Genomic DNA, 26,525 nt, shown 5'->3' with positions numbered 1-26,525 from the left:
TCCTCCCCTGTAACGAAGCCTCCCCCACCCGCAGACAGCTACCTTTGTAGTACAGGCCCTAACTTGCTCGTGAATTGATTAAATATCATCATTGGATTGTCTTGGACCAATATCATTCGACACATCCTTTGCTTAGAGTGACTATGGTAGTTTTTAGCGTTGTCGTGGTGAGTCAGCGATTTCTCAGCCGACTCGTCGTCACGTATGATGGTCTAGAGGGCACGGATTTTGTCAGTAGAGGGTATTTACAGGTAGCTTAGTCCAGGACAACTCTTAGGGGCCATTCACACTATGACAGCAGAAACAGAAACAAAGAATTATTTGGTGTGAACCTAAAGCCGGAGTTAATCAACCACTAGCGCATTGCGTAGGTTGTTATGTTTATGCTTCGCTGGCTAATACATGAAGCACAATATTTAAGAGAAAATTGAACTTTGAGTAGCCCACGACCTAAATCGTGTACCAAGATAATTTCTACGATTTTACTGGGAATTTTTAAAGTGTACAGCGTTGGATATATGTTAAAATTAAATCCATACTGTTTGCACAGCCGTGATAAACAGTTTTCGAAGTTTGAACAAATATACAGGAAGGCCTATGAAGTTGAAATTGGCTTGGAAAGTGATTTGGAAAACGCTGTGTCTACTTGCACGGCTTCCGGTAAAGAAGGAAGAGATGTTTTTTTTATGAACGAAACGTGGAGTTCGACACTTTTCGTTTTTGCCATAACAGCTGTGCAAGGAGAAAAGTAGATGCACTTCCCTTTTTACTTTTTGCCATTAACCCAAAATGAAAAGTCTTGACTTTAAAAACCTCCCACCGTTATTTCGAACCGTCAAACGATGGCTTCGAGCTTGGAAAAATTCGCAAAAGGCGACATGCGAATGCTCGGCACATAATGAACGATGCATGAAATGTCGAACTCCACGCTTCGTTCATACTTCGCTGAGCATTTGCGGGCCGCTGGTTGCATAGCTTTTCAGGCTTAAAATCGTCGCTTGGCTGTTCTAAATAATCGTGGAAGTGTTTTTAAGCCAGAAACTTGTTATTTAGGCTAAAAATCGAGAAAACTGGAGACAGCCGTGCAGCTAGTTTTTTTTTTTTTCTCCTTTACCGGAAGCCGTGCAAGTAGACACAGCATTTAGAAAAACAGTGGTTCTGGACAATTCGAATAAAGATATTTCAATAAAAACACCACACCAAAACTTTTGCTGCAGACTTTAAATTATGGAAATTGCTCGGTTTCATTTTGTTCTAAACTTTTTAATATTTTTATTCATTTTCTTTTTTCTTTTGTTTACTTTTATATATCTTAGTGTGAACTGGCCCTATGTCTACAAGTAACGACTGACATTTACTTTTTGTCACTCAGAGCCCACAAGTCCTGGTTACATGAATATGAACGACCCTGACAGCCCTTTGAGCCCATCAAACGACTACATCAACATCAACGTACCTACAGGTAAATAGTGTCACGCAACACTCAGCGTCACCAGCTAGTGTCACGCAAACCGCATGACACTGGTGCTATTTATCTTTTTTGTTGTTGTTGTTATTATTATTTTTGTTCTTGTTGCACAACCACCAATTACCGGATAAGCTTACTTGTGGCAATTACTTGAATTAAAGACGACTACGACTACACGTCAACATCAGCGTAACTAGTGTCACGCAATACTTAGCGTTACAAAGGTTCACGAAATCCACTCTGAGACCCAGAAACGACTACATTAATGTCAACATGTTTATTTGTTTGACACACTAGATATGGGCAATGTGCAATGATCTTCATATATAACAACCACCAAAAACAAAAACAAAATGACCGGGTTTTTTTTTTTTTTTGTTTACTGTTTGTGCTTCATCCCTTATGAGGTATACCGTTTAAAAATAACATAAGCTCTTGGTGTTTGAGGTGCGTTAATCTGCACGCCAAATCCAATTGCGTCAATGAAACATTAAATCGGCATAGCGTGCAGTAACACGTGATATCTACCCTTCAAGCTTTTGTCATCTCCAATAATCATCAAGCAAATAAGATTTTATCCGTTTTGCCACGCACATTCAGCACAATGTCGTTTAAGAGACTATTCTACAGTTTTAGGGAACGTCTTAAAAGTCAAGCACTCTTTTGTATGACTATCCGTACTGCAATGACAAGACCGATAGGCATCTTGGAAAAAAATTTTTAAGGATGGACATTTCAACATAGAAACGATCATAAAAGCAATTAGAGTTGGTATTGTTATTTTGAATTGTTATTATAATTGCCAATTGCCGTGTTTAGTACTAAAATGACAACACGAAAATCGAGTTCCTGGATAATGGCGTGCGCTAGTTTTTTCCCCGCCTAAATCTCTATTTGTTTCTTGTTTACACCATGACTGACAAAATACTTATGTTTCCTCTGTCCTTCTGAACTGAAAGGACCATAAAGGACCCCTTCTATCAAAATTAAGTTCGAGGTTTCTACATAGTGCTGCAGTACATAGTTTCATTTTGATAGCCGGAAACTAACAAAATATACTAGAATAAACGAACTAGTAAACACAAGCGGATGAATTATGAGAAGGTTTCGGTTGTCTTTCAACAATGGCGCTCCAATTCTCGAGGTTAAGTCATAAAAATTAAGAGGAAGACAAAAAAATTCGATTTATCGAGGGTTCGAGTCTTCGGTACTTTGTCATTCGTCATGTAAAAAACATTAGAGTTTGGCTCTTTATCAACATTCTATGTTGTATGGCGGTTATTTCTATCACAACTTCCATGCATGCTTCAGGCGCCTAGTCACTTGGGCTCAGCGCTTTCTTCTGAATTCCAAGCAATTATCCCATTGAAAGACGACATCCATGCTCTGTGTTTCTATTGTTAGTACTAGTACTCAGACTATGGGCTCAAATTATGATAATGGTTAAGTTTCAAGTAACAAAGACTACATGCATTTGTTTATGTACCTCTATACGCTGCTTCATGGGTTGGGAATTGGTTGGAGTGGATTGTCTGTGATAAGTTTAACGGGTTTATTATTGTTGCTTTTTGTGCTGGTGAGAATGAGGTACATGGTTAAGTGGGATGGCCTTAAGTATAAGATGCAAAGTAATCACGAATTCCTCTAATGAGGTTATCGAGTTCAATCCCTCACTACCAAGACGTAGTGACTCAAAATCTAAACATGGCAAACTCGCACCGTGCCAAGACTCAAGCGCGCGAGAGAAAAACCTCGAAATCACACGGGAGAATTCGCACACAAATTCCACCTCGGATTTACATAGCGATAATCTAAGTACTATCGTAATTGAGGCAATCGAGTCGGATAAACCAAATCACCATACTTCTGTCGACAATTGCTTGAAATTATTGCCAAAGATAACGAGCAATTCAGAAAAAACTTGCAGAGATTCGAATCAAGGCGTGATTGAGCGGCATACATGCGGTGCTCGCGGTAATTTAAAGTGTAGAAATTGCGGATTTGGCGATGAAATGTCGCAGGAAGGGAATTCAACCGTCTCCAGTGTCGCCACGGGATCAGACGAAGAAAGAAGTTCCGAATCGCAATGGCAAATCCCTAAGATTGTAATACAACTACCAGATGGCGAAGTTACAGACAGACCGATTAAACTACCTCCGAAAAAACCTCCAAGAAAAAACCCAAAAAACAAAGGCAATAAGTCACCAAGCACACCTAGTAAACCAGCCATGAGCGCGAGGAGAGATAGCGAGGAGAACATAGAGAAGGCGTTAGAAGCGGGGCTTGATCAATTCGGAGTGGAGGTCTTGCAGGAGAAAGAGGGAGAGAGTACTCTGCGATCTAAAAAACCATTGGGTGACCATGACGATTTGTGTGACTTGTTATCGGAGCTGGAGGGCTTGGATAACACACGCAAGAGTCTTACCTCGAGTTCGGATGATGAAAAAACAAGCTCATACACAACTGGTGAAGAAAGTGGACCCGAAAGCATAGAAAATATCAGCTTCGGCAGTGAAACGTGTAGCACAAACGAGGGTTTATTCAGTGGCTTTAAAATAACGGATAAGTTTGGTGTTTTGGATGCAAGCGTGGTCAACACCGTAGGCGAGCTTGCTAGACAAGAGGGTAACAGCGTCAAAACAGAGAAGAGCAAAGTATTTGAACCAAGCAATGCGCATGGGTCAGTGAGTGGGGTAACAAGTAAACTAGATGAATCTAGTCATCGTGTGCAATACTTAATACAAACCAAAGAGGAAAAGGGGCACTCGATTGAGCTTCAAATGGACGAATTGGTCAAAGAATTGGAGGGTTTTGACGAGGGAAATGCTGATGGAAAAGGAGAAATTAAGCAGTTAAAGAAAAGTGGAGCTGGTTTGAAAAATATTGCTGTATGTGATTCAGAAGTTGAACGTCAACAAAGTTGTATGGTTTCTCAAAAGATAAACAAAGAAACAGTCTTGGAATCAGTGGAAAATTTCGATGCAATAAGTGAGGATTATTTAACCGCTGAAAAACGTGTAGCAATCTCGATTCGGACGGAGAACGAAGACAAGATTACGGTTCATCCTGAAAAAAACATCGCGAAATCAGAGGGTTTGGAACATGGGATACGCGTTGGATTTGAAGTGCAGAATGCAGAGGACTGTGGACAAATGGCTGTGGCGCTGAATGCTTTGGTGTCTGGCGGCCATAGAGAAGTTGACAGACAGGATAAAGCAATTGTGGATTCTGTCGAAAAAATTTTTAAGCACGAGGAAGAGCGATCTGTATTCAATGCGAAGACTATGCGTGATTCGCCCGAAGGCGACTCAAACGTAAATATTGCGAAACATGGTACGGAATGCGATGCTGAGAGTTCATCTCAAGTGGGCTGTGATGAGATTTTGATGACTCCAAACACGCATAGAGATGTTATCAAGATGAGATCCAGCGATAAGGCGGAGGGTGGATTAACGCAAAGGGAGACACCACGTCAACTCGAGATGCCGAGGAAACAGCAAATTCAATTAAATTCCAGCGCGGAAAATCATGGAATTGAGAAAACGATAATCTGGGGTCAAGGAGGGACCATTTTTGCTAAATATAACATGGCGGGTTCGGTTTCGCACGAGCCTGCGGCCCATGACAGCGTGATGCCGTGTAAGATTGGTGTTAAACCAATGGGGGAGCGAGAAATGAGTGACGTCAACAGGTTGCGTGATGTATCAGATGTGTCAGGGACAGGGCCGCTGACCTTGATGACAGCAGGGGCTAATGCGGGTGAGGAGAGTAATGAGAATAGTGATGCAAGTATGCTAGGGATGGAATGCTCGTCTTCCGTTGTTAAATCACGCGCTGCAAACCAAGCTATCGAAGATGAGGACATAGCGGTCTTCAAAAATACACAGAACAAGAGTATCAGCCAAGCTATTGGTGGAGAACACATGGCGGAATTCGCCAACAATGGTGACGATTTCCAAACAGAAAATAGCGTAGTGGAAACCTCTTCAGTTCATGTAAGTTCTGATTTTATTTCTTTTGAACATGCATTACAAGTTAACAGGGAATTGATGTCATTAATTCAGACTATGAACAACAAGGATGCCAACACGAGACCAGATGTCGATCATGTTGCTATGGAGATGGGGGCTGTGGAAGTTAGCGATGATTGTGATGCTCCGTTAGGGGAAGAAAGAAAAGATGAAAACGCAACGAAAAGTGAAGATAAAGTCAAGCTTCGTCTTGGTGAACATTTCAATCGTGCAGTTGCTATGGAAATGGAAAATTTTGTGACTGACGATAGCAGTATGGCTGTCTTAGAGTGTGGAAACAAGGAAAGAAACGAGGTGAACGCAGCTAATGGCGACGTGGAAGAAGACGCTGAGGTTAAACATGCCGTTGCTATGGAAATGGAGAACGTGAAGGTTCGTGGTGATGGTGGGGCTTTTTTAGAGCGCGAAAACGAGGCAAGAGATTATGAAAATACAGTTGATTGGGACAGCAAAGATGTCGAGAGTCGCGAGGACGAAGCTGTCGGTGTAAATGTCACTCATACAGTTGCTATGGAGACGGACAATAAGGAGGTTCGAGACAATTTTGGGGCTTCTTTAGATGACGAGAGTAAGAACGAAAATGCAATTAATATTGACAGTGAACATGTCGAGACTCGTGTAGAGGGAAAAGTTGTTGGTGAACGCGTTTGTGGTTCTACGGTGGAAGAGAAAGTAAAGCCACATGATCCTGATAGAGTCATTATAGGAAGTGAAAATGAGGATGGAAGAGATGGGAATGAAAACGTGGAGGCCAGAAAGCAGTTCGCTGAGTCCGGTCAAAACGCGTCACTTGAAAATGCAGAGGACACGAACTTTGAGACAAGTATTTACAGCTCTGACCAAAACATTAATAACAGTTCGGTCATTGAACAGAGGGATGTGAATATTGATTATCAGTTAACAAATAGCGCTAAAGATAGAGAAGGAAATTCAGGTGTAGAGGAAATTTCAAAAATTGAAAATGAGGAATCATTAGTTGATGACTTTCAAGTGAAAATTGAGAATGTTTTAGAGACTCAAATTGAGAGTGTGACATTTATGGGAGGGAGTGACGTCACGCTAAGTGCAATGCGTAACAATGTTGGGAGTGTGTCACAAGAAGGTACCACGTGGTCGCTCGAGGCTGGATTGCGTGACATGCCCGTTTCCTCAAACCGTGATATCCATGACGTTTCTCAAGAGCCCATACCTCCAGATGGTAGCGGAGAGCGTGACACTGAAGTGTGTCAATCGGCGTCACATGATGGGTTAGAAATGCGTGACGATAAGGCACGTGACACTGGTGTGCGTGACTTGCGTGGAATGAACGGCGTCATAGTGACACATGAAGATAATGAGGTCAGTAGTTCACAAAATGATGTTGATTACGTCACTGTATCGCAAAAATATGGCAATGGTGTGACTGGGGCAGAAAAAGATGGTTGTGACGTCAATGGGACAAGTAAAAATGGCGAAGATGCCACTGAGACACATAAAGATGACCGTGACGTCACTATGACACAAAGGAATGCCGATGACGTCAATGCTAGTAATGACGTCATTGTAACACAAAATTGTGATGACGTCACTCTGTCACATTATGATGAGCTTGATGAACAAGGTGATGATGACGTCACTAATAACGATGTTACTGAGGACAGTGCAGAGAGAGTTGGAGATGAAACTACTATTTCTTATAATGACGATGACGTCACTGAAGCTAGTAACAGGATGTTTGAGGATGATTCTTCTGTTGCATACAATGATGATGGCGTCACTGTAACTAATGACAATGGCTATGATGACGTCATTGCTAAAGGTGCTGTTGTGGATGACTCTACCGTTGCATACGATGGTGATGACGTCACTGTAACTAATGGCAATGGATGTGATGACGTCAATGCTAAAGATGCTGTTGAGGATGACTCTAACGTTGCATACGATGACGTCACAGGTGGCGATGACGTGACCGTCAATATTTATTTCCAGGAAGGGATGATGGAAATATCAGAAGATGGGGAAAGCGTCAGTGTATCCGACCGTGTAGATGGGGCGGATAACCAGAAGGAATGGGTACCCTGTGTGGCTGAGTTCGCAGGGGCGTTTGTAGAGAACTTGTTGAATCGTTCAAAGGCCAAGCTAAAAGAGATGTTAGAAAAACAAGATTCTTCTAGTGAAGGCTGTGATATAGCAAATGGCGATGGAGAAAGCGTCAGTATCTCCGACCGAGCAGATGTGGCTGAGAAGCCGGAGCAATGTGTGGTGGAGTTTGCAAGGGCGTTTGTCGAGAACTTATTAAACTGTTCAAAAACCGAGCTAAAAGAGATGTTAGAAAATCAAAAGTCTTCAAGTGAAGGCTGTGGTATAGAAAATGGCGAAGAGGTGCACATGCTAGAAAATAAAGAGACTCCTCAAGGCTATGAATCATTTGCTGAGCCTGAAAACGAAGATGGCAAAGAACTGTATATACAGGAAGGGCAGAAAGGTACAGAGTTGTACGTTGACGGCGAGACTTCCAGTACTCGAGAAGGCGTGCAAACGTTAGCGAATGAGCAGGAGACAAATAAAAGGGATGATGACGTGCTATACAGACAATGCGAACAGGTAGAAGACACAAATTCTGTAGAGTTTTACGAAGATGATGTTCCCAGTTCTAGTGAAAACATTCACACTCTTTACGATAAGCAGGAAAGAGAAAAAGATGATGAATACACGGAATGCGAACAGGAATCCGAGGATAAAACAGAATTGTCCCTAGAGAAGTGTGAACAAGAGGCCGGTGATATTGAAAACGCTGCAAGTGAAGTATTGACAGGAAGTAAGGTAGATATCAATAAAGAACGAGTCATTCCGGACGAAATTGAGCAAAAACAAATAGATAAAGAAACGGAGAGTTGTTTAGTGATGGATGATGTTGCGAGTTTGCCACAAGGGGATTCTGTTGAACGCAAGGGTGGTGACGGTATGAGAGAATCGAGCATTGGTCTGGTAACTGCCGAAATAGAAAGCGTCGAAGAGGAGTCGAACAATCACGAGTCTTGCGACCGTAAAGAAAATGATACAGATCAGGAATCGATAAGGAACCTCATTGTCATTACAGAAACTAAAGATGTTAACCTTCCGCCAAACAGCGAAGAAGTCAGTGCTCAGTTCATGTACGATAAGGCAATCATCGGAGAAGAGACTAATGTAGAGATTGTCTCCAAACCGATCGCAGTTGATACATCCGAAGGTACTTCCGGAGATAATCTCCATGGAAACGCTCTTACCCCGGAAACTAGTCTGACCAGCCCTGAGAATAATGTACAAGAACTAGTTGTTTCGCTAGATAGGGAAGATTTCCATGAACTCGCTGGCACTGATAGTTCATCCAGCGTCAACAATGGTGATGTCAGGGACCTCAGATGTGCAGAAGAATCATTGAATGGAATGGCAACTTCTGAGGACAACCAGCAAAGTCGGTTATCACATTACACCCACCACCAATCTATTTTAGATGAGACACTAACCGAGAACCGTAGGTCAAGTTTGCAAGAATTGAGTGATCTTACTGTCCAGGAAACTGCGACTACTCCAGGCACCAGCCGATTGACGCCAGAATTCCACCTTGAACCCTGTTTCCAGGAACTTCCAAATTACCATGACCACGTGATTACTGGCGACATGTCCTCTAAGAATGTTGCCAGTGTGCAAGACCTACAACCTACCGCCTCGGTTGATGTGAATGATGCCAATGTTGAGAAGTTCTGGACAGACAATCAAGAGTGTCGACAGGTAACAAGTGATTCTAATCAGGACAAAGAAAGTACCCCAGTAAGTGTTGCTCACAAAGATGGTCATGAGATCTCAGTTACTGATTCAACAAATCAAGCGTTTCTTTTGAATGACCAGGAAAGTGTCTCCAAGCAAGACACCAAGAATCTGGACACATCAGGTGAAAGTCCGCTTGTTGTGGAACAAACATCTTCTGATAAAGAGACCGATGGTGACCAGGAAGACACAGCATCGGGTATCAACGAAGAAAGCGAGGTGCTCGGCGAAATAGCAAAAATGATTGATTTCCAGGAATCTGAAACGCTTTCTCCTGATCGAGATGAGGAGAAATCAGGACTATCTCAGCAAACTAGCGAAAAAGGAGAAAGCAGCGGAGATCAGGATAATGATGTAGGGGTTGATGAGAAAAAATTATTAAAGTTATCTCATGACTTTGAACAGATCCAGTCAGATGAGACAGCAGTAGAAACTCGTAAGTCGAGTTTCCAGGAACTGAATGATCTTGTTGTCCAGGAACCTACTACCCTTCAAGACGCTAACCGCCTGACACCAGAATTCCACCTTGAACCACGTTTCCAGGAACTACCGAATTATCATGTGTCTGTAATCATGGACGATTTCAGGAATAGTGAAGAAGATTTTATGCCTGTTTGTCCAGAAATTGAAGAACATGAAAGTGGTCTAAATTCGGGGGCGCGTGGTTGTGGTTTGAAAGAACATAATGACCAAATGCCACTTCACGGCGAGAAGAAAGTACATGAATCTGAGCAGGATGAACCTGCTAATGACCAGATATCACTCGATAATAAGAGATATTTACTCGACGTTGACCAGGGACCTGCCAACCAACAAGTGCACCATGAGGGCGAGAGGGAAGTACCAGGAGTTGACCGGGATGAAGCTACTAATGACCAGATAATACTTGATGGTGAGGAAGATTTACTTGACATTGACCAGGAAAAATGTGTTGAAGATCAAATACCACTTGATGATGCGAAGTACCTACAAGACGTTGAACAAAAAAGTTTGACGTTTTATGCTGGGGCTGTCAATCTTGACCAGGAAAAGTCTGTTACAGACCAAGCACCTTTGGATGACGAAATAAATGTTGATAGCCAGGAAAAGTATGCGGGCCAGAATATCGGCAACATTGTACAAGTTCTCCCATCAAATGGCCAGGCACATGGTGCCGGAGCTCAAATGTTATGCAAAAGCCATACTGAAATCAAGCTGAAGTCACCAAATCTTGAACTTGATCACTTTAAGTCTCTGGAGTCTGATGGAACTGTCGAAGGGGAAAACCAAAGCACTGATCAACCTCCACGTTTTAGTAAGGAAGGAGTGGCGGACGTTCACGGTGTTGTGGATGAGGATGACCAGAAAAAGCTCCGTGAATCTATGAATACTAACAAGCATGACAACTCATATGAAATCGAGTTGAAATCAAAAGAAGTGGAAGCAAATGCAGGCGAGTTGAATGAAGGCGAAACTATTGCAGAAAATGAGTCATGCTTTCCGAATCCTGGACAACATGATCAAACAACAGATAAGACACCAAGAGCGCCTACTGCAGCAGAGAATGAGACGTGCGATGAAGAAACTAATGCAGTCTCAGCGAAGAAACAATCGGATCCCGAGATTTACGAGATTCGTTATGTTGAGTTACCGTCCACCCGTCAATCAAAGCTCGAGGTGTCATCCCAGGACAACAGTGTTGACAACGAGGATTTCTCCGACGAGGAAGCACTCATGGCAATCGATAGCACGACGGAAGCTATCATTTCGGCTTACGAAGGAGACGCGCAGAAGGCTGTTCAAAATATACAGGTTGATTCTAATACAGTTGAAGGTAATTCGTGTGGGACTGATCAGGATATTGAGGTCTTTTTGTCTGGAGAAGAGGCAAAGCCTGGCCGGGTTAAAGAGGTTGTTTTAAGATTTTCTGCCAGTCAGAGTATTTCGGGTGGTCACATTAAGGAGTATGAAACTGAGGAACAAATGGTTGAGAGACTTTTGGCTCAAAGTTCTGAGATTCAAAAAGGATTCGGTGAGAAACCGTTTGAAAATAAAAAGCCACTGGTGAAAAGTACAAAAACTATTAAACTTTCTGACTCGCAAGAAAAGCCAGCTAGCAGCGAAAAGGATAGCCAAATTCGCTCCTTTGAAATGCTTGTGTACTTGGAAACCATCGCAAAGGAGCTCGAGACGTTCCGACTTGAGCAAAGCAAGTTAAAGGAGTCATTCCGCGTCTGCATAGCTGAAGTTATACGAAGTCTTGGGTCTCTAAGTGAAGCAATAGAATTCTTCGAAGTCAGAACGATCTCAAGTCTTCATGAGTGTAGAATGAAACTGGGAAAGAGAATAGACCAGTTAGATGAGCAAGTCTCCAGTAAAGTGGCTACAAAAACGCTGATGAAGAGTTATGACTTTACACAGAGTCAGTTCGCTGCGTTGAAGCAAAGAGTAAAGGACTTAGAGCAGCTTTGCATGTCCTTGAAGCTGAAAGAGCTTAAGGAGGAGATCTCCCGAGAAGTACTCGCCGAGGTAAGCGGGCTAATGACGCGACTAGACATCACATCAGGCGAGGTAGGCAACTTGAGACAGCAGGTCCGGGATCTGGAGAAAGAGTGTGGGGCCATCAGGGGAAGGCTTGCAGGCTACACTGCCAGGCAGAGGGAAGAGGCCGACCCTGGTCCCGTCTTCCTGGAAAGTGGTAAAGAAAGTAACACGTCCAATACAACGGACCCATTGTACATTAGACAGACGTCTCTTAGGGAATTAACAGATTCCAGGGAGGACTTGCTGGACAGTGCCCGCCAGGAAGAGTACCGTGAGAGACCTCCTATTTGTACTACCCACGAGTCTGGCCCGCCATCGATGCTCTATCATTCTACATTAACAACCGGTACTTACCTTAAAGACCACGGTATCCCAGTACCAACTTCACTACGAAGCTCCACTGAGTCCAGGAATAAAAGTGCATTCACTCAGTATGATGAGCGGTGCAAGGCAGTGAAACAAGCGGGTGAAGAGGGGTTTGTTCCAATTGATTTGTCCCCGAAGTCTGGCAGGAATGTCTGGGACTATGATGCACCAGAGATAGCTCTAGCTGATGCGCCCCAGGATCCGCGGAAAATGGAGATCATCAATGAGTCAGACAAGAGAAAGTTGACTCTGGCCGAGAGAGAACTTGAGAGACAACCCGAAGAGCGTGCTATTACACCGATACAACAAAGCGCCTTATCAGATATAGAAGAGACTCTAAACTTCTTAGCGGAGCAGTCAGGGCTGATAGAAAAACAGATACTTGAGGCCAGTGGTCGTTCCGGCTCGCGCAGCCGCAGTAGCTCTTCAGGGATGGGGTCAAGCTCAGACATGGACGATTTTGATTTCATGGACCCGGTGGACTTTCCCCTACCCCCACCCCCCGAGTGTATGACTGAGGGGCAGGAGAAAGGCTTAATGATGCAGCTGGCGCAGAACAACTCCCAGCCCCCTCCCCCTGGGTACGCAGTCTTGGCATCGGTGGAGCAACGGTTAAAACACGTGACACAAGATAAAGATGAATCAACGTCTCAAACCACGTGCGCAGAGCAACAATCCACACCATCTTCTACTTCTATGACGTCACTTCACACAGACCCCAACGCGACACGCGAGGAAAGAGTAACGTCCACGAAAGCACTGGCACCAGTGGCTTCACAACGCGTGCAGACCCACTCAGTACAGAAGCAAGAGCCGTCACGCGGCAGCCTTTCCCAAGGGACACGTGAGGAAGGAGGACTTTCCACGAGATCCCCAACCTCCACTGTGTCACTCCACGTGGACCAACAACAATTCGCTGCCAAGGTTCCCTCACCCCCACCCCTCACGGTTGCTGGATCTAAACCGATATCGATCCCATCACGTGACGGGCACGCGCGAGCCCCCACCTCTCTTCCAGGCTCGCCCCAGCTCTCGCACCTCTCGGGCCGTTTCTCTTCAGATGACGTCTCTCCCACCCCTCCCTACTCTCCCAGTCAGAAGCAAGGCTTCTCGTTTCCCCTTCGTGCCCCATGGCGGCATCATAAAAAGTCAGAGAAGCTATTTGCGCTTAGCGGACTGCGTTCGTCTTCGTCTCCAGCGTTTTCCAGACTGAAGGCAGAGGAGGAAGAAGCGAAAGATGAAGATCTTACAAGAAAGGGACGTGAAAAAATGGTACGAGCTGCGACCACGACAGTAGAGGTGGAGGCGTCAACTGGAGCTAGGCCAAGTCAGAATGTGTCACTTGATGCAGGTCGACAATCTCAAGAGTTAAAACAAAGCGTAACCATAGAGACGAGTGTCACTGCTCCACCCACCACCCCACGGGCACACTCCACTAGAAGAGTGAACCTAATCTTGACTGACCCCACCCTCCGCGGGATTCCACAGAATAAGATATTACCCGGGGAGCTCTTCAACAAGCACTGCGTAGACGGTGGAATGAAGGAGCTAACGAAACACGTTCAGAGGATGAGCGCTAAGCCGGAGTACGACTGCATAGTGATTCACTGCGGAATGAACGATGTATCGCGGGTCAGTAGTGAGGAGTTTCAGTACATCCAACTCAAACTAGTCTCAACAATCAGGGGCAAGTGGCCGCGTGCTTTGATTGTTATGTCCGGGATGATCCCGCATCACACGGACCGGACTAAGAACGCCAAAATCACGCGCTTGAATCAGAGCACCAGAAATTATTGTTTCAGGAATGAGAACTTCGCGTACTTGGACAATACCATAGCCCTCCTGGACGAAGATGGTTCGGTGGACGCGACACTCTACTTGGATGAGCAAAATGTAAATAGCACAAGCGGAATGGACCGATTGATGGCTAACCTGAGAAGCAAGCTTCAGAGTCTGGCTGAGGAAGTGGACGGAGCACCGGACAAATCTTGGACAAAAATGTCCGAGACTGGGTCGCTCCAAAAAGAAGACAAGTTGGACTTTTCTCGGTTGGTAGGGTCTGATCAATGGTCAGATCGTGCGAAAGGAATTCAAGAGGTTGCGCCGGACGGTCCTGATTCTCGGACGAGAGATGACCATCCGGACGATGTCAAAGGTACAAAGTTCATGACTGGACGATTCTGACCGTTCGCATGCACTCGACCGGAGGATTTAATTGACTGTGAACTCTCGAATATTGCTATAAAAACGGCTAATACATTTTAAAAGGTATTTCAACTGAGCAATCAAACTTTTTTTAATTTTTTTTTAATGATAATTTGTTGATTTTTAAAACGAAATAAATAAAATTTGTAAAGATGGGTTGGAAAATTCGTTGTCGATATTTCTCTTTATGAGGTTTTTTCCACTCAATCCATAGTTTTTCTTGCTTCTCGCTATGCAGAGCACCAGGGTATAAGCTCCCCCTTTCCTTACGATCCCCTTACGCTTACTACGCTTTCCTTACGCTTGCTACGATCTCCATACGCTTGCTACGATCTCCATACGCTTGCTACGATCTCCATACGCTTGCTACGCTCTCCTTACGCTCGCTTAGTTTAGTATTTTTAAAATACTAATTTTTTTAATCCCCACTTTAAAATACCTTACTAAGGAAGTTGCTTTTGATACGTGTAAATAATACCTTTACCCGCTCGCATAATACCAATTTACGCAATGCGCCCATTTCTCAATGGATAGAAAGATTTGCGTGTCTTCGTGTAGTGATTGAGCATTGCATGTGTCTTAACGTTAATTCTTCCGGACCTCCGGCATAGCAAGCAATAAACAGACCTTCTCTTATTGTGTGGGATTACGTGTCTATGGTGTACATGAACGCTTGTTTGTTTGTTTGAAAATATTTCGTAAGCAGCTTTCAACCAATCATGGCCCATGTCTTATGTCAATCATTGCGTGCTGGACCAATAAGAGCTCTTGTTTTCTAACGATCTGTATTTGAGGTGAATTTGTGCAGACTCCTGTTTAAAACAGATTTTTACACTTTGTTTACTTCCGACAAAAAAGTGTCGATAGCATTCTATTATAGTTTTTTGAAAAACAGTTTTTTTTGCATGTTTATTGTTTTTTTAAGAAAATGATCATTCGTGATCATTCGAGATCATTCTCTATGTATGCCTTCGTGTAGGTTAAAATGAACCAGAAGTCGATTTATAACCAAGAGTAAGCAAATGTGATTTGACGATTCTTATGAACACCATGATATTAGTGTAGAATGAGGGGCTTACTGCAGAAATGATGACCTTCTCTGTCAGTGCAGATTAACGACGTCTGAAACATCTTTCCTACGATTATCACTTTTCACTGAATTTTCATCTTTCCTACGATTATCACTTTTCACTGAATTTTCATCTTTCCTACGATTATCACTTTTCACTGGATTTTCATCTTTCCTACGATTATCACTTTTCAAGGAATTTTCATCTTTCCTACAATTATCACTTTTCACTGAATTTTCATCTTTCCTACAATTATCACTTTTCACTGAATTTTCATCTTTCCTACGATTATCACTTTTCACTGAATTTTCATCTTTCCTACAATTATCACTTTTCACTGAATTTTCATCTTTCCTACAATTATCACTTTTCACTGAATTTTCTCTGCACTAGGCACCTCAGCACGGAAATATTTTATTCCTTTTTATTCCTTTCCTTATACCTCTTGCTTACTTTTCAGATGTTTTTGTTTGTTTGTGACATAGCTAAATCAATTTTTTTTATAATCTCTACACTTTTTACCCCATTTTTAAATTCTCTCATTTGTACTGATTTTGAGTTGACTCCTAAAAACTCCACCGTATAATGCAAAGGTGGTACGATTTAGAAATAACCAAAAATAAAGTCAAACTGTTCCCAATTATTTTCTCGTGCTAGCAAGAGCTTATGTACCGCTCCAGGAGATCCCTCGCCATCAAACGATAGATACACTGATACTTATCCTCACCACGGGCGGCGCTCATTTGGTATTTGCCGCACGCAGTGCGCGTGCGCAATTCTTTGCAACTCAGCGTGCGTCTTCAGCCTACAAGAAGTTGCGGCATTTTATGCGTGTATCCGCTTGTGCAACTAATTCTTTTGAAATCTGCCTTTGTAGCAGGCCCTGGGATACAGGCAAGAAGCCCAAGTGGCGGAAATCCAACTGGAATATCGGTAAGTAAAAGTAATCCTTTGAATCTATGATTCCGATAGACTGTTTTATCCTTACTTGATGTAGAATCAATGTAATTAACCTTTAATTAGACGTGTTAGAAATATAGAACCTTAGATAAAAACCATGGAATTCCTACCATTGCTGATGCTTTGAGAACCGAATGATATGACAGACCATTGCATATTGATACTTAATACGTTTTTTCCTTTTAAGCAGAAAGATTTTCGAAATTCCGTTTTATCAAGAATGGTACTTTGAAATAGTCGAAATAAGTGTATAAGTGGTATCGACTGTGACCTCTCTGATATGGAAGGTAACCGACGGAAGCAGTTGTTTTCATCCGCTGTTATTTAATATCAACTGGCGCAAGCAGGCATTTCGTAACTGTCAAGAATAAAATATTATTTTGCAAATTGAAAAAGCCATTTTCATTAATTACGATTTTTCAAAAATTTTTGCTTACGAGACGAGAATTTTTTACTACTTAGTAGCCCATAAGTGTCAAAACTGTTGTGTTTCTTCTTCAATCAGTTCTTAGATGTGAGCTTCATGAAAACGTAGGCAGGATAAGGAACCAAAAAACATTTTTAAAGATTTCCAGGGCAACGATATTAATCAATATGAATAGTAATTCCAGAGTATCTTTATAAGGCACATCATCGCTACAAATAAAAAGAGAACGTTTATCACCAAGCTACCAGTTTCACCTATTTCAAATATGTATTACAAAAATATGCAAAACAAATGTAGCAATGGTTGGATTGTTGAGGGAGGTTTGAATTTACATGTCTCTTGATTTCATTCATGTTTTTCTTACAGATGCACGAGTATAACGAGCTTTATGATTGGCTAGATAGCTGCAAGCTGGCCATTTACATCGAGCACTTTGTGCGGGCAGGCTTTGATATGACGAGTATTGCTGGACTTACACCACAGGTAACCCACACACCTACCCAGCCACACTCAGTAATGCCATAGGTACACATCATAACTACCTAATCACACCCAGTCATACCACAGGTGACCCACACACCTACCCAACAACACTCATACCACTAAACCACATACACCATATCAACTCAACAAAACCCAGTCATACCACAGGTAGCCCACATACAACATACCCACTCAACAACACCCTACCACAGGCAACCCACATACACCTACCTACTCAACAACACCCAGTCATACCACAGGTAGCCCACATACACCATACCTACCTACTCAACAACACTCAGTCATAGCACAGGTAGCCCACATACACCTACCTACTCAACAACACACAGTCATACCACAGGTAGCCCACATACACCATACCTACTCAACAACACACAGTCATACCAAGGTAACCCATATACACCATAACTACTCAACACCCAGTCATAGCACAGGTAGCTACATACACCATACCTACTCAACACTCAGTCATAGCACAGGTAACCCACATACACCTACCTACTCAACAACACACAGTCATACCACAGGTAGCCCATATACACCATACCTACTTAACAACACACAGTCATTCCAAGGTAACCCATATACACCATAACTACTCAACACCCAGTCATAGCACAGGTAGCTACATACACCATACCTACTCAACACTCAGTCATAGCACAGGTAGCCCACATACACCATACCTACTCAACACTCAGTCATACCACAGGTAGCCCACATACACCATACCTACTCAACAACACACAGTCATACCACAGGTAACCCATATAAACCAAACCACTCAAATAAACCCTGTCATACCACAGGTAACCCACATACACCATAACTACTCAACACCCAGTGATAGCACAGGTAGCCCACATACACCATACCTACTCAACACTCAGTCATACCACAGGTAGCCCACATACAACATACCTACTCAACACTCAGTCATACCACAGGTAGCAACCACGCCCACGTCATAAAACCCAAACGGCTAGCCCAGTCATGACATCTGTGACCCTGGAAACGGCATTAAAATTATAGTTATTATTCGATTATTTCTCCGCAGGACCTTACCTCCATTAATATCCACAAAACTGGGCATAGGAAAAAGCTGTTGTCTGAGGCGGCTAAGCGCAAGATTCCCCTTGACACATTCCCACAAAGAAAACCGGTAAATTCAGCTTACCAAGCTTGTTTTCTTCAACGGTTATTTGTCTGAGGTTGTGTGTGTGAGGAGAGTGGATGGATTTGGGTGCTCGGCGCATATCAGTCAATCTTGTTTTCAAAACTGTCGTTTTTCTAGCTCGCTCGGTCATTTCATTATTAGGCATTACATACCATTTTTGGAAGTCCACTTCAATCATTTTTTCGCATTTTTTCGCTCGTAAGTCGAGAATTTCCACGTAAACTTGCAGGAATTCGTGTTTACTACGATTTTGCTGACAGCCAACTTGGATATGGAGCCTAGTCCCTAACGTTTTATAATATCACAGGTCTCCCGCGCGCTCGTCCCAGGCTCTTTTAGAACATTTAGAAAAAACGACAGCCATTGATTGATATGGTTTATTTTTAGTGTGTATCTCTTCACTTTTGAAAAAGCTCTGTTTGCGATTGGCGCTTAATAGCCCGGGTTTGATATACGCCCACGAGACAAAAGTATCTCAAGACAGAAGCATCAAATCGTGGATCTCTTCTAAACACATTTACTGCAATTTCAGTAGCCATACTGAATCTTGACAAACCGGTAGCAATGACATTATTGAACCATGACAGAAAAAGGAATAATTAAATACCTTTGAGTGAACAGTTTTATTGGGTCACATAAGCAAACATGTTTTTATCCTCAAATTTGTCTCGTCTGATTGTTCCTTTCCCCTAGGCGGACATCTCAACATGGCTACGACTTATCGGAATGGAACAATACATCCCAGAGTTCATGGATGGTGGATTTGACGACATGGACTTCGTCCAAGACATGGCGATAGAGGATCTAGACGCGATAGGGATAACGCGGACAGGTCACCAGCGTAAGATATGGATGGCCGTCAACGCACTCCGGGACACAGACGGATCCAACAATAACGGCACCCCCCTGTCTATTGGTAAAACGTCTCATAGAACCGGGGCAAGCAAGATAAGCCCACAGATGACCCAACAGGTCGAGGCAGAAGAGATCTATGATGTACCACCTTTGGCTTTGAGGGCAAGCGTAAATGAACCAACGGTCTACAGGGAGACCGATTTAGACCAGATTACGGGAGCGAAATCTATGACATCATCTGACACCTTAGCAACAGTGACGTCATCAGGTAGCTCAGTAAAAGTGACGCCAAATGTAGTTCATGTTGGAAAGGACCATGAGACTGATTTAGATAATTTGTTGTCCCACCTTGAAGAGGAGGGGGTGGCAATACACCCCTCTCATCAGGGCGTGGTCGAGAAGGGTTCAGCTTCACCGCGAGACCAAATAAGCCTCGCGGAGGATGGTATCCCTGATGAGAACTTACTGGAGGTGTCTGTACCGTCGCCGGGATCCAGCACCAAGGCAGTCTCGGATGTACGTTGTCCACCCGATGGGTCTCCGAGTTCACACGAGGCGACAGCTTATCAATCCGAAGTAAAACCGAATTTGTATGTTGTATCTGAGTCGAAAAAGAGTGACACAGACACCAGACATTTCACTTCTCCGGCGACCAGCAGAAAAGAACGTTTGATCGGAAGCTCGGATATAGTTATTTCTGATAGTCAAGACATTGACCACAGTCCAGTAATAACCAGTCCTCACGCTCAAAATCAACCGGCTAAGGAACTTGAACAGAAAGTGCTCGGACTGTCTCTAGATTCAAGTCCCCCCACCAAGCGACCCCCGCCCCCCGTCAAACCAAAGTCAATCAAGAAAACCTCTCCAAAGGTCGCGCCCAAACCAGGGGGGTCACCACATGCCCCTCGAGCAAAAGCGAGTTCGTTCTCAGGCCAAATGGGCCCTGTTATCGCCAGGGAGGGGAGGCTTAGTCCCAAACCTGACGCAGTTGTCGCCAGGGAGGGGAGGGTGCAGGCAGAGCCAAATAGAAGCAAAGCAAGCTCGTTCTCAGGTCAGACGGAAATCGAGGAGTCGCAGAGAGTAGGAACCACGCCTTGTGCCACAGGGGAACCAACAACACGTAAGTATTAAAAAAAATTAAGACGAGAACCGGAACAATCCTAAGTAGACCTTAAGAAAGAGGTAGCTTGGCCGGTGATCTTAACGAGCAATGTCTTTTGCGCTGGTAGGATTCTAAGATTGACGCGAATTCGATTGAGCTGCTTAAGGTTATTTGTTATGAGTGGAAGACAATCTTTTTTTATTTAGAATTTTGATCTTCAAATCAAAAAGCGTTCACTTTCCATTCCATTCCATATCTTTTTTCTGTAATTTCAGCAGATGCGCGCTTTTTTATCATTTTTACGCATTTTTTATTGTTTTGTTCCAATAAGAATTGATAAAGTGAATTCGTTTTTCATTTCTACACAGACACCGTACTCGTTGTTTTGTTCCAATAAGAATTGTCGATGCGCGTTCGTCTATTTGCACGCGTCTATTGATTGTTTTCTCATAATCGAAATTGATGATGTTCTTTCTTTATTTGCGCGACTTTATTCATTGTTTTCTCACAATCAGCCAAAATAAACACAGAAATGGAGAGCAAAGTCTTTTTCTGATAAAACAATTTTCTTGATAATTCGTAAGCGCTATGATAAATTTTTATTTTGCCACTAAAAGCCGGAGCGCGCGCGAGTTTTACCACCGAGTCACGTGATTTCCATCGCCTTATAGCCTCCTAGTACCATATCTAAGATAGAATTCACTGTGATCCTCTCTCACTGACTGTATGTGGAATGTGAATGTGAAAGGAAGCTGGGGTTTAGTGATGTGTATGTCGGTTTGTTTTGCCCGGCTGTTATCAAACTCGCAGCGTTTTTGCTCCCAGCACTGCCTGTTGGTGGCGTTGCTATTTTTGCATTTTTTTGTGTTTTTTTTTTATCATTCATTGTTGTATGCTTCTGGGTTTCGGATTCACCGCATTTTTCGATCCAACATTGTTGTTATCGCATTATTTTTATCGCATGTGTTTTCTAATCGCCCATTGCTTCTCTCACTTGACATACTCATTACCTCACGTTTCTGACATGATGGACAGAGGAACTGTATTTCAAAAGAATACAAAACACAAGCGAAAACAACAGAGGAACTATTGCTATCGCATGTGTTTTGTGTTCTTTTTAATCGCCCAAAGCTTCTCACGCATGACATTCATAAATCCGCATAATTCATTATTCATAATTCATAACTCCCTAAACGTGTTTTTCACGTGCTCACTTCATTACTATCCCATCTATCTCCCGCTTTCGTCATGTCCACGTGTTTTTCACGTGCTCACCTCATTACAATCCCATCTATCTCCCGCTTTCGTCATGTCCACGTGTTTTTCACGTGCTCACCTCATTGTTATCTTATCGGCTATCTCCCTGCTTTCGTCATGTCCACGTGTTCACCTCATTGCTATCCCATCTATCTCCCCGCTTTGCCTGACGGCGTTTCAACAAGAGCTACGCTACGAAATGCACTGTTTTCCGCCCCTACTGACAAGACCTTCTAACGGAGCTGCATTCTTTGCTCTGTTCTAACAACTAAGAGTTCTAGAACCTTCTATCTAAGACTGAATAGCCTGCTAAAGAAACTATCACCTTATCCATGAAGACCATGCTGTCGGTCACCCTGTGGAAATGGAGCTCACAAACATACTGGTTTACCTGTGGAATCTTAACATTGGTGTCATCACTTCTTGCCAATTAAACTGACTAACATGCCGACAAGCCGGTAACCTCAGGTGACCTGTCATCAGTGACCTAATATCTTTGTTAGTGTGACTTAACCTCGGGATCCCTGTGGTAAAGCTAATGACGAACCAAGTCACTTTATTGGGCACCCTGTGGAGGAAAGAGCCTAGTATAACCATTAACCCTGTGGAATCGTAACAAAGCCAAATGCTTTATGGAGTTAAGCTGACAAACTGGACTCTTATTCGCTGCACTAACATAGTGTAATGATGGACTCTATGTCCAAGTTAAAACTGGCGACTAAAATTCTGGTATAACTGTGTAATCTTAACGTGGCGACCTACATTCTGGTTTCCCTGTGGAATCTTAACATGGCGACTTACATTCTGTTATCCCTGAGGAATCCTAACCTGGCGACTTATATTCTGGTATCCCTGTGGAATCTTAACATGGCGACTTACATTCTGTTATCCCTGAGGAATCCTAACCTGGCGACTTATATTTTGGTATCCCTGTGGAATCTTAACCTTTACGCTGCCACCATCCAGGACGCTTCAGCACCGGCTCCAACGCCAAGCACAAAAAAGTACCCCCACCCACCCCTCCCAAGAAGTGGAGTGGTAGCTGGAAATCACGTGATAGCGACAGCGATAGCTCCATTGACGCCGTATTGGACGAGATGGAGAAGAGGAGGGCTGGGTACGAAGATCGGCGAAAATCATTCGAGAACCTTCAGCGGAAATTTAGCGAGCCTTCCTGTACGAGCCCGCGTAACGTCATGAACGGCCAGCGGGATAGCAAGTCTGATGACGGGGAAGGTAAAGAGGCGTGGTTACAAAGCTTTGCGCATGATGCGTTGACACGTGATTTAGAAAATGCCTAAAGCAAAGTATAAGAATTAGCTTCAGTAAAATGATAATTAAAGGCTCAAACAAGGCTTGAGTGTGTTGAATTCGACTAAAGATGAACACATTTTAAGCATCGTTTCCATATCTCACATCATATCATCTCAAAGCTTGCTGAACATACCCCCGCTCACGTGTAGACTGCAGGCATCAAGTGTTGTTCAAGTGGGCGACTTCTCAGTTCACGTGTTGTCCACGTCTATGGCATCTCATTTAATGTGTTGCAAACGTGGATGAATGCCCAGTTCACGTGCCGAATTCGTAACTAAACGCCTGCATCACGCGCTGTCCACGTGATGGACAACTCCTGAGTTCACTTGCTCGCATGTCAGCCAATCCGTATATGAACCCTCTGAGCTTGCGTTAATAATTTCATTTCCTGAAACGAGGTCTTATTCCCCTCTATTTTCACCTTGCTATTCTCTGTGTTTTCCAACGTGTTTTTCACGTGATTACCTTGTATTTCAGCGCTTGACGAGCAGATCAAGAGTGTGTTCAGGCGCCCCTCCATGGAGGATCTTCTGGGAGCAGGTGAGAACGGCTCATTTAGGATACAGAATCCACCAAATACTGGTACTTGCTTGTAATAAGACTTCTTCAGGGCAGACTCAGATTCTTTTCTCATGAAAGTCTCATTACTGGGTCTAAAAAACCTATGGGTAAAAGGAAAGTAATTTAAGCGAGCCGTCGCTTTTACCGCGCGAAAGGTCCAAGTGTGACCACCTATTAATTAATTCGCATACTTTCGGTCCACTTGACCAATCACGTACGGCCTAGCCGCACAGCCATTGGGAATTTGGTTGATTTTTCATTTATTCCTCCAAATTTGATCTTTGTACAGCCCGCTCTGTACTACAATTTACGTAGATTCCTCAGCTCTTTCTGGGCCGATCGCATGACAGCTACGCCGTACGTGATTGGGTCGAGGGGACCGAAAGTATGCGAACTAATATTATTAATAATAATAGAATGAATAGGTGGTCATAAAATATTACTTTTATCGTCTTTTCCCTGACGCGTGCCCTTGTTTTTCATATTATTAGAGGATTTCCCACCCCCTCCCACTGAGGAACATGAGACCACTGACAGCCAGCAGGATTCCATCACAGATGAAGAACTCCAGAAAGAGCTAGAGTAAGTTTAATAATAAAACCCCTAGATCCCCCGGATGTGACGTCATGTCACGCGATATTTTGCTTACCTTCAGAAAAAGCTAGTGAAAATGAGTAATAAAATGTCTAGATTCATCGGATGTGACGTCATGTCATGTGATGTGTCACTAACCACCGTAAAGAGCTAAAGTAGTTGTTATCATCGTATCCCAGCTTGCAATGAACAAAACAGACGTGGTATGGCACTAACCGGGAATTCATGTCTCTTCCAGCTGTACCGAGAACCTGTTTAAGGATATCAACAGCATGCTGAGCGACTTTTCCACGGAGCTGGACTTCATGTTTGACACGGAACCTACTCCTACCTCCTCCTAACAGCGACAATAGTCCAGGAAAACCATGTAATTGTTCCTTCCTGGCCTTTAACTGGTCACTAATACCGCACGGCGTCATTCCCTTGTCATTATTTGGTCACACCAACGTCACTTCCTGGTCATCACCTTGGTCATACTGACGTCACTTCCTGGTCATCACCTTGTCAAACTGACGTCACTTTCTGGTCATCAACTTGTCAAACTGATGTCACTTCCTGGTCATCACCTGCTCATACTAACGTCACTTCCTGGTCTTACTTGATCTTGTTATTTTCATGCCTGCACTTAGAGAGCTGTTAGCGTGACCATTTAACTTTTCCTAGAAAGAGCAGAGTGTTAGGTATCAGATAATCGAATAACTGATCAAATGAATAATGTCGTTTTTGAAAAGACGTTTGAAGCAGCAAGTATGCTTTGGCCCAAATTAGATTATTAAATTTTAACAATGTTAGCTAACTAGTATTAAGTTAACCAGTTTATGGTAAATTCATTAAATTTCTTGAGTATGCCTTGAAACATACTTTCGATTTTTCGGATGTAATGTTAATTTTACAAAATCGGCGTAAAGTTTCTGAATTAATTGTACATGCTGGGTGGTGTAGCAATATTGTCAGAAGTGCACACAAAGTAAATACACAGTAAACTCAAGCTACTAAACAATGCGAACTGCTTGTAAAAGTCTGTGTTATCGAAAGATATCCTTTTAAATAACAACGGTCCAAATACAAAGAACCGAGAAAAAGACAATTTCTGGACCGAAAATTTGTCCTTTACAACAAGGTTACCCTCAAACCGCGTCAAAAAAGTTGGCCTCTGGACCCCAAAAGTGACCTTATTAACGCGGTCATTAAGGACAATTTCGGGACCCGAAAGGTGTCATTTTTCTCGATGCGTCCTTAATGAGCGGGTGTTCGTAAGGGGCTTGTCCTTAATAAGCGGGTGTTCGTAAGGGCTCGTCCTTAATAAGCGGGTTGTCGTAAGGGCTCGTCCTTAATAAGCGGGTGTTCGTAAGGGCTCGTCCTTAATAAGCGGGTGTTCGTAAGGGCTCGTCCTTAATAAGCGGGTGTTCGTAAGGGCTCGTCCTTAATAAGCGGGTGTTCGTAAGGGCTCGTCCTTAATAAGCGGGTGTTCGTAAGGGCTCGTCCTTAATAAGCGGGTGTTCGTAAGGGCTCGTCCTTAATAAGCGGGTGTTCGTAAGGGCTCGTCCTTAATAAGCGGGTTGTCGTAAGGGCTCGTCCTTAATAAGCGGGTGTTCGTAAGGGCTTGTCCTTAATAAGCGGGTGTTCGTAAGGGCTCGTCCTTAATAAGCGGGTGTTCGTAAGGGCTCGTCCTTAATAAGCGGGTTGTCGTAAGGGCTCGTCCTTAATAAGCGGGTTGTCGTAAGGGCTCGTCCTTAATAAGCGGGTTGTCGTAAGGGCTCGTCCTTAATAAGCGGGTGTTCGTAAGGGCTCGCCCTTAATAAGCGGGTGTTCGTAAGGGGTCGTCCTTAATAAGCGGGTGTTCGTAAGGGGCTTGTCTTTAATAAACGGGTGTTCGTAAGGGCTCGTCCTTAATAAGCGGGTGTTCGTAAGGGGTCGTCCTTAATAAGCGGGTGTTCGTAAGGGGCTTGTCCTTAATAAGCGAGTGTTCGTTAGGGCTCGTCGGTAATAAGCGGGTGTTCGTAAGGGGTTGCGTTTTGTAGTGATTTGTTATGCTTGGCTGACTACAATCTTAGCGCGCTAGCGACGCAATAAGGCTAGATGATTTAATTAAGCGCGTGCGTGTGTAGACGTAATAAACTATCGTTCACCTCGCTGATTCAGGCGCACAGCCGATTTGCTATGATGTCTATGTCACCCATAGTTACTCGTAAGCGATTTGATAAGTTAATGCTTCAAAAATATATCCTTGATAATAGGACCTTGTTTGGATAATACCGTTGTATATTGTAAACTGTATATTATAATCGTCCCTGAGTATAGTAAAACGATATTTTTCGCAAA

At 43.4% G+C, this 26,525-nt stretch overlaps 1 protein-coding gene across 3 annotated transcripts; it reads left to right on the top strand.

Annotated features, from left to right (window-relative positions):
- The first annotated feature begins 1,472 nt into the window (after nucleotides 1-1,472).
- On the top strand, nucleotides 1,473-26,525 carry LOC5520168. Of its 3 annotated transcripts, XM_032365107.2 has the most exons (10): nucleotides 1,474-5,463; nucleotides 5,533-14,332; nucleotides 16,330-16,385; nucleotides 17,206-17,322; nucleotides 18,401-18,505; nucleotides 19,214-20,495; nucleotides 22,701-22,970; nucleotides 23,526-23,588; nucleotides 24,101-24,191; nucleotides 24,442-26,525. In XM_032365107.2, exons 1-10 carry the CDS (start codon nucleotides 3,073-3,075, stop codon nucleotides 24,542-24,544), a joined length of 13,278 nt encoding a protein of 4,425 aa, XP_032220998.2. In that variant the 5' UTR covers nucleotides 1,474-3,072; the 3' UTR covers nucleotides 24,545-26,525. The 3 variants fall into 3 exon arrangements, with proteins under 3 accessions (XP_001640093.3, XP_032220998.2, XP_032220997.2); XM_032365106.2 differs by having other exon boundaries at nucleotides 1,474-14,332; XM_001640043.3 differs by lacking the exon at nucleotides 22,701-22,970 and having other exon boundaries at nucleotides 1,473-14,332.

The sequence above is a fragment of the Nematostella vectensis genome, chromosome 12 (genome assembly GCF_932526225.1).
Source record: "Nematostella vectensis chromosome 12, jaNemVect1.1, whole genome shotgun sequence".
Taxonomy (NCBI): Eukaryota; Metazoa; Cnidaria; class Anthozoa; order Actiniaria; family Edwardsiidae; genus Nematostella; species Nematostella vectensis.
The sequence above is the reverse complement of the archived record's forward strand: the minus strand, read 5'-3'. Positions and strand labels throughout refer to the sequence as shown.

Coding starts and splice junctions, on each gene's coding strand:
- LOC5520168 (XM_032365106.2), top strand. CDS start 3,073: ATGGCCTTAAGTATAAGATGCAAAGTAATCACGAATTCCTCTAATGAG. Junction 16,386..17,205: donor GAAATCCAACTGGAATATCG/GTAAGTAAAAGT, acceptor TTTTTCTTACAG/ATGCACGAGTATAACGAGCT. Junction 17,323..18,400: donor TTGCTGGACTTACACCACAG/GTAACCCACACA, acceptor ATTTCTCCGCAG/GACCTTACCTCCATTAATAT.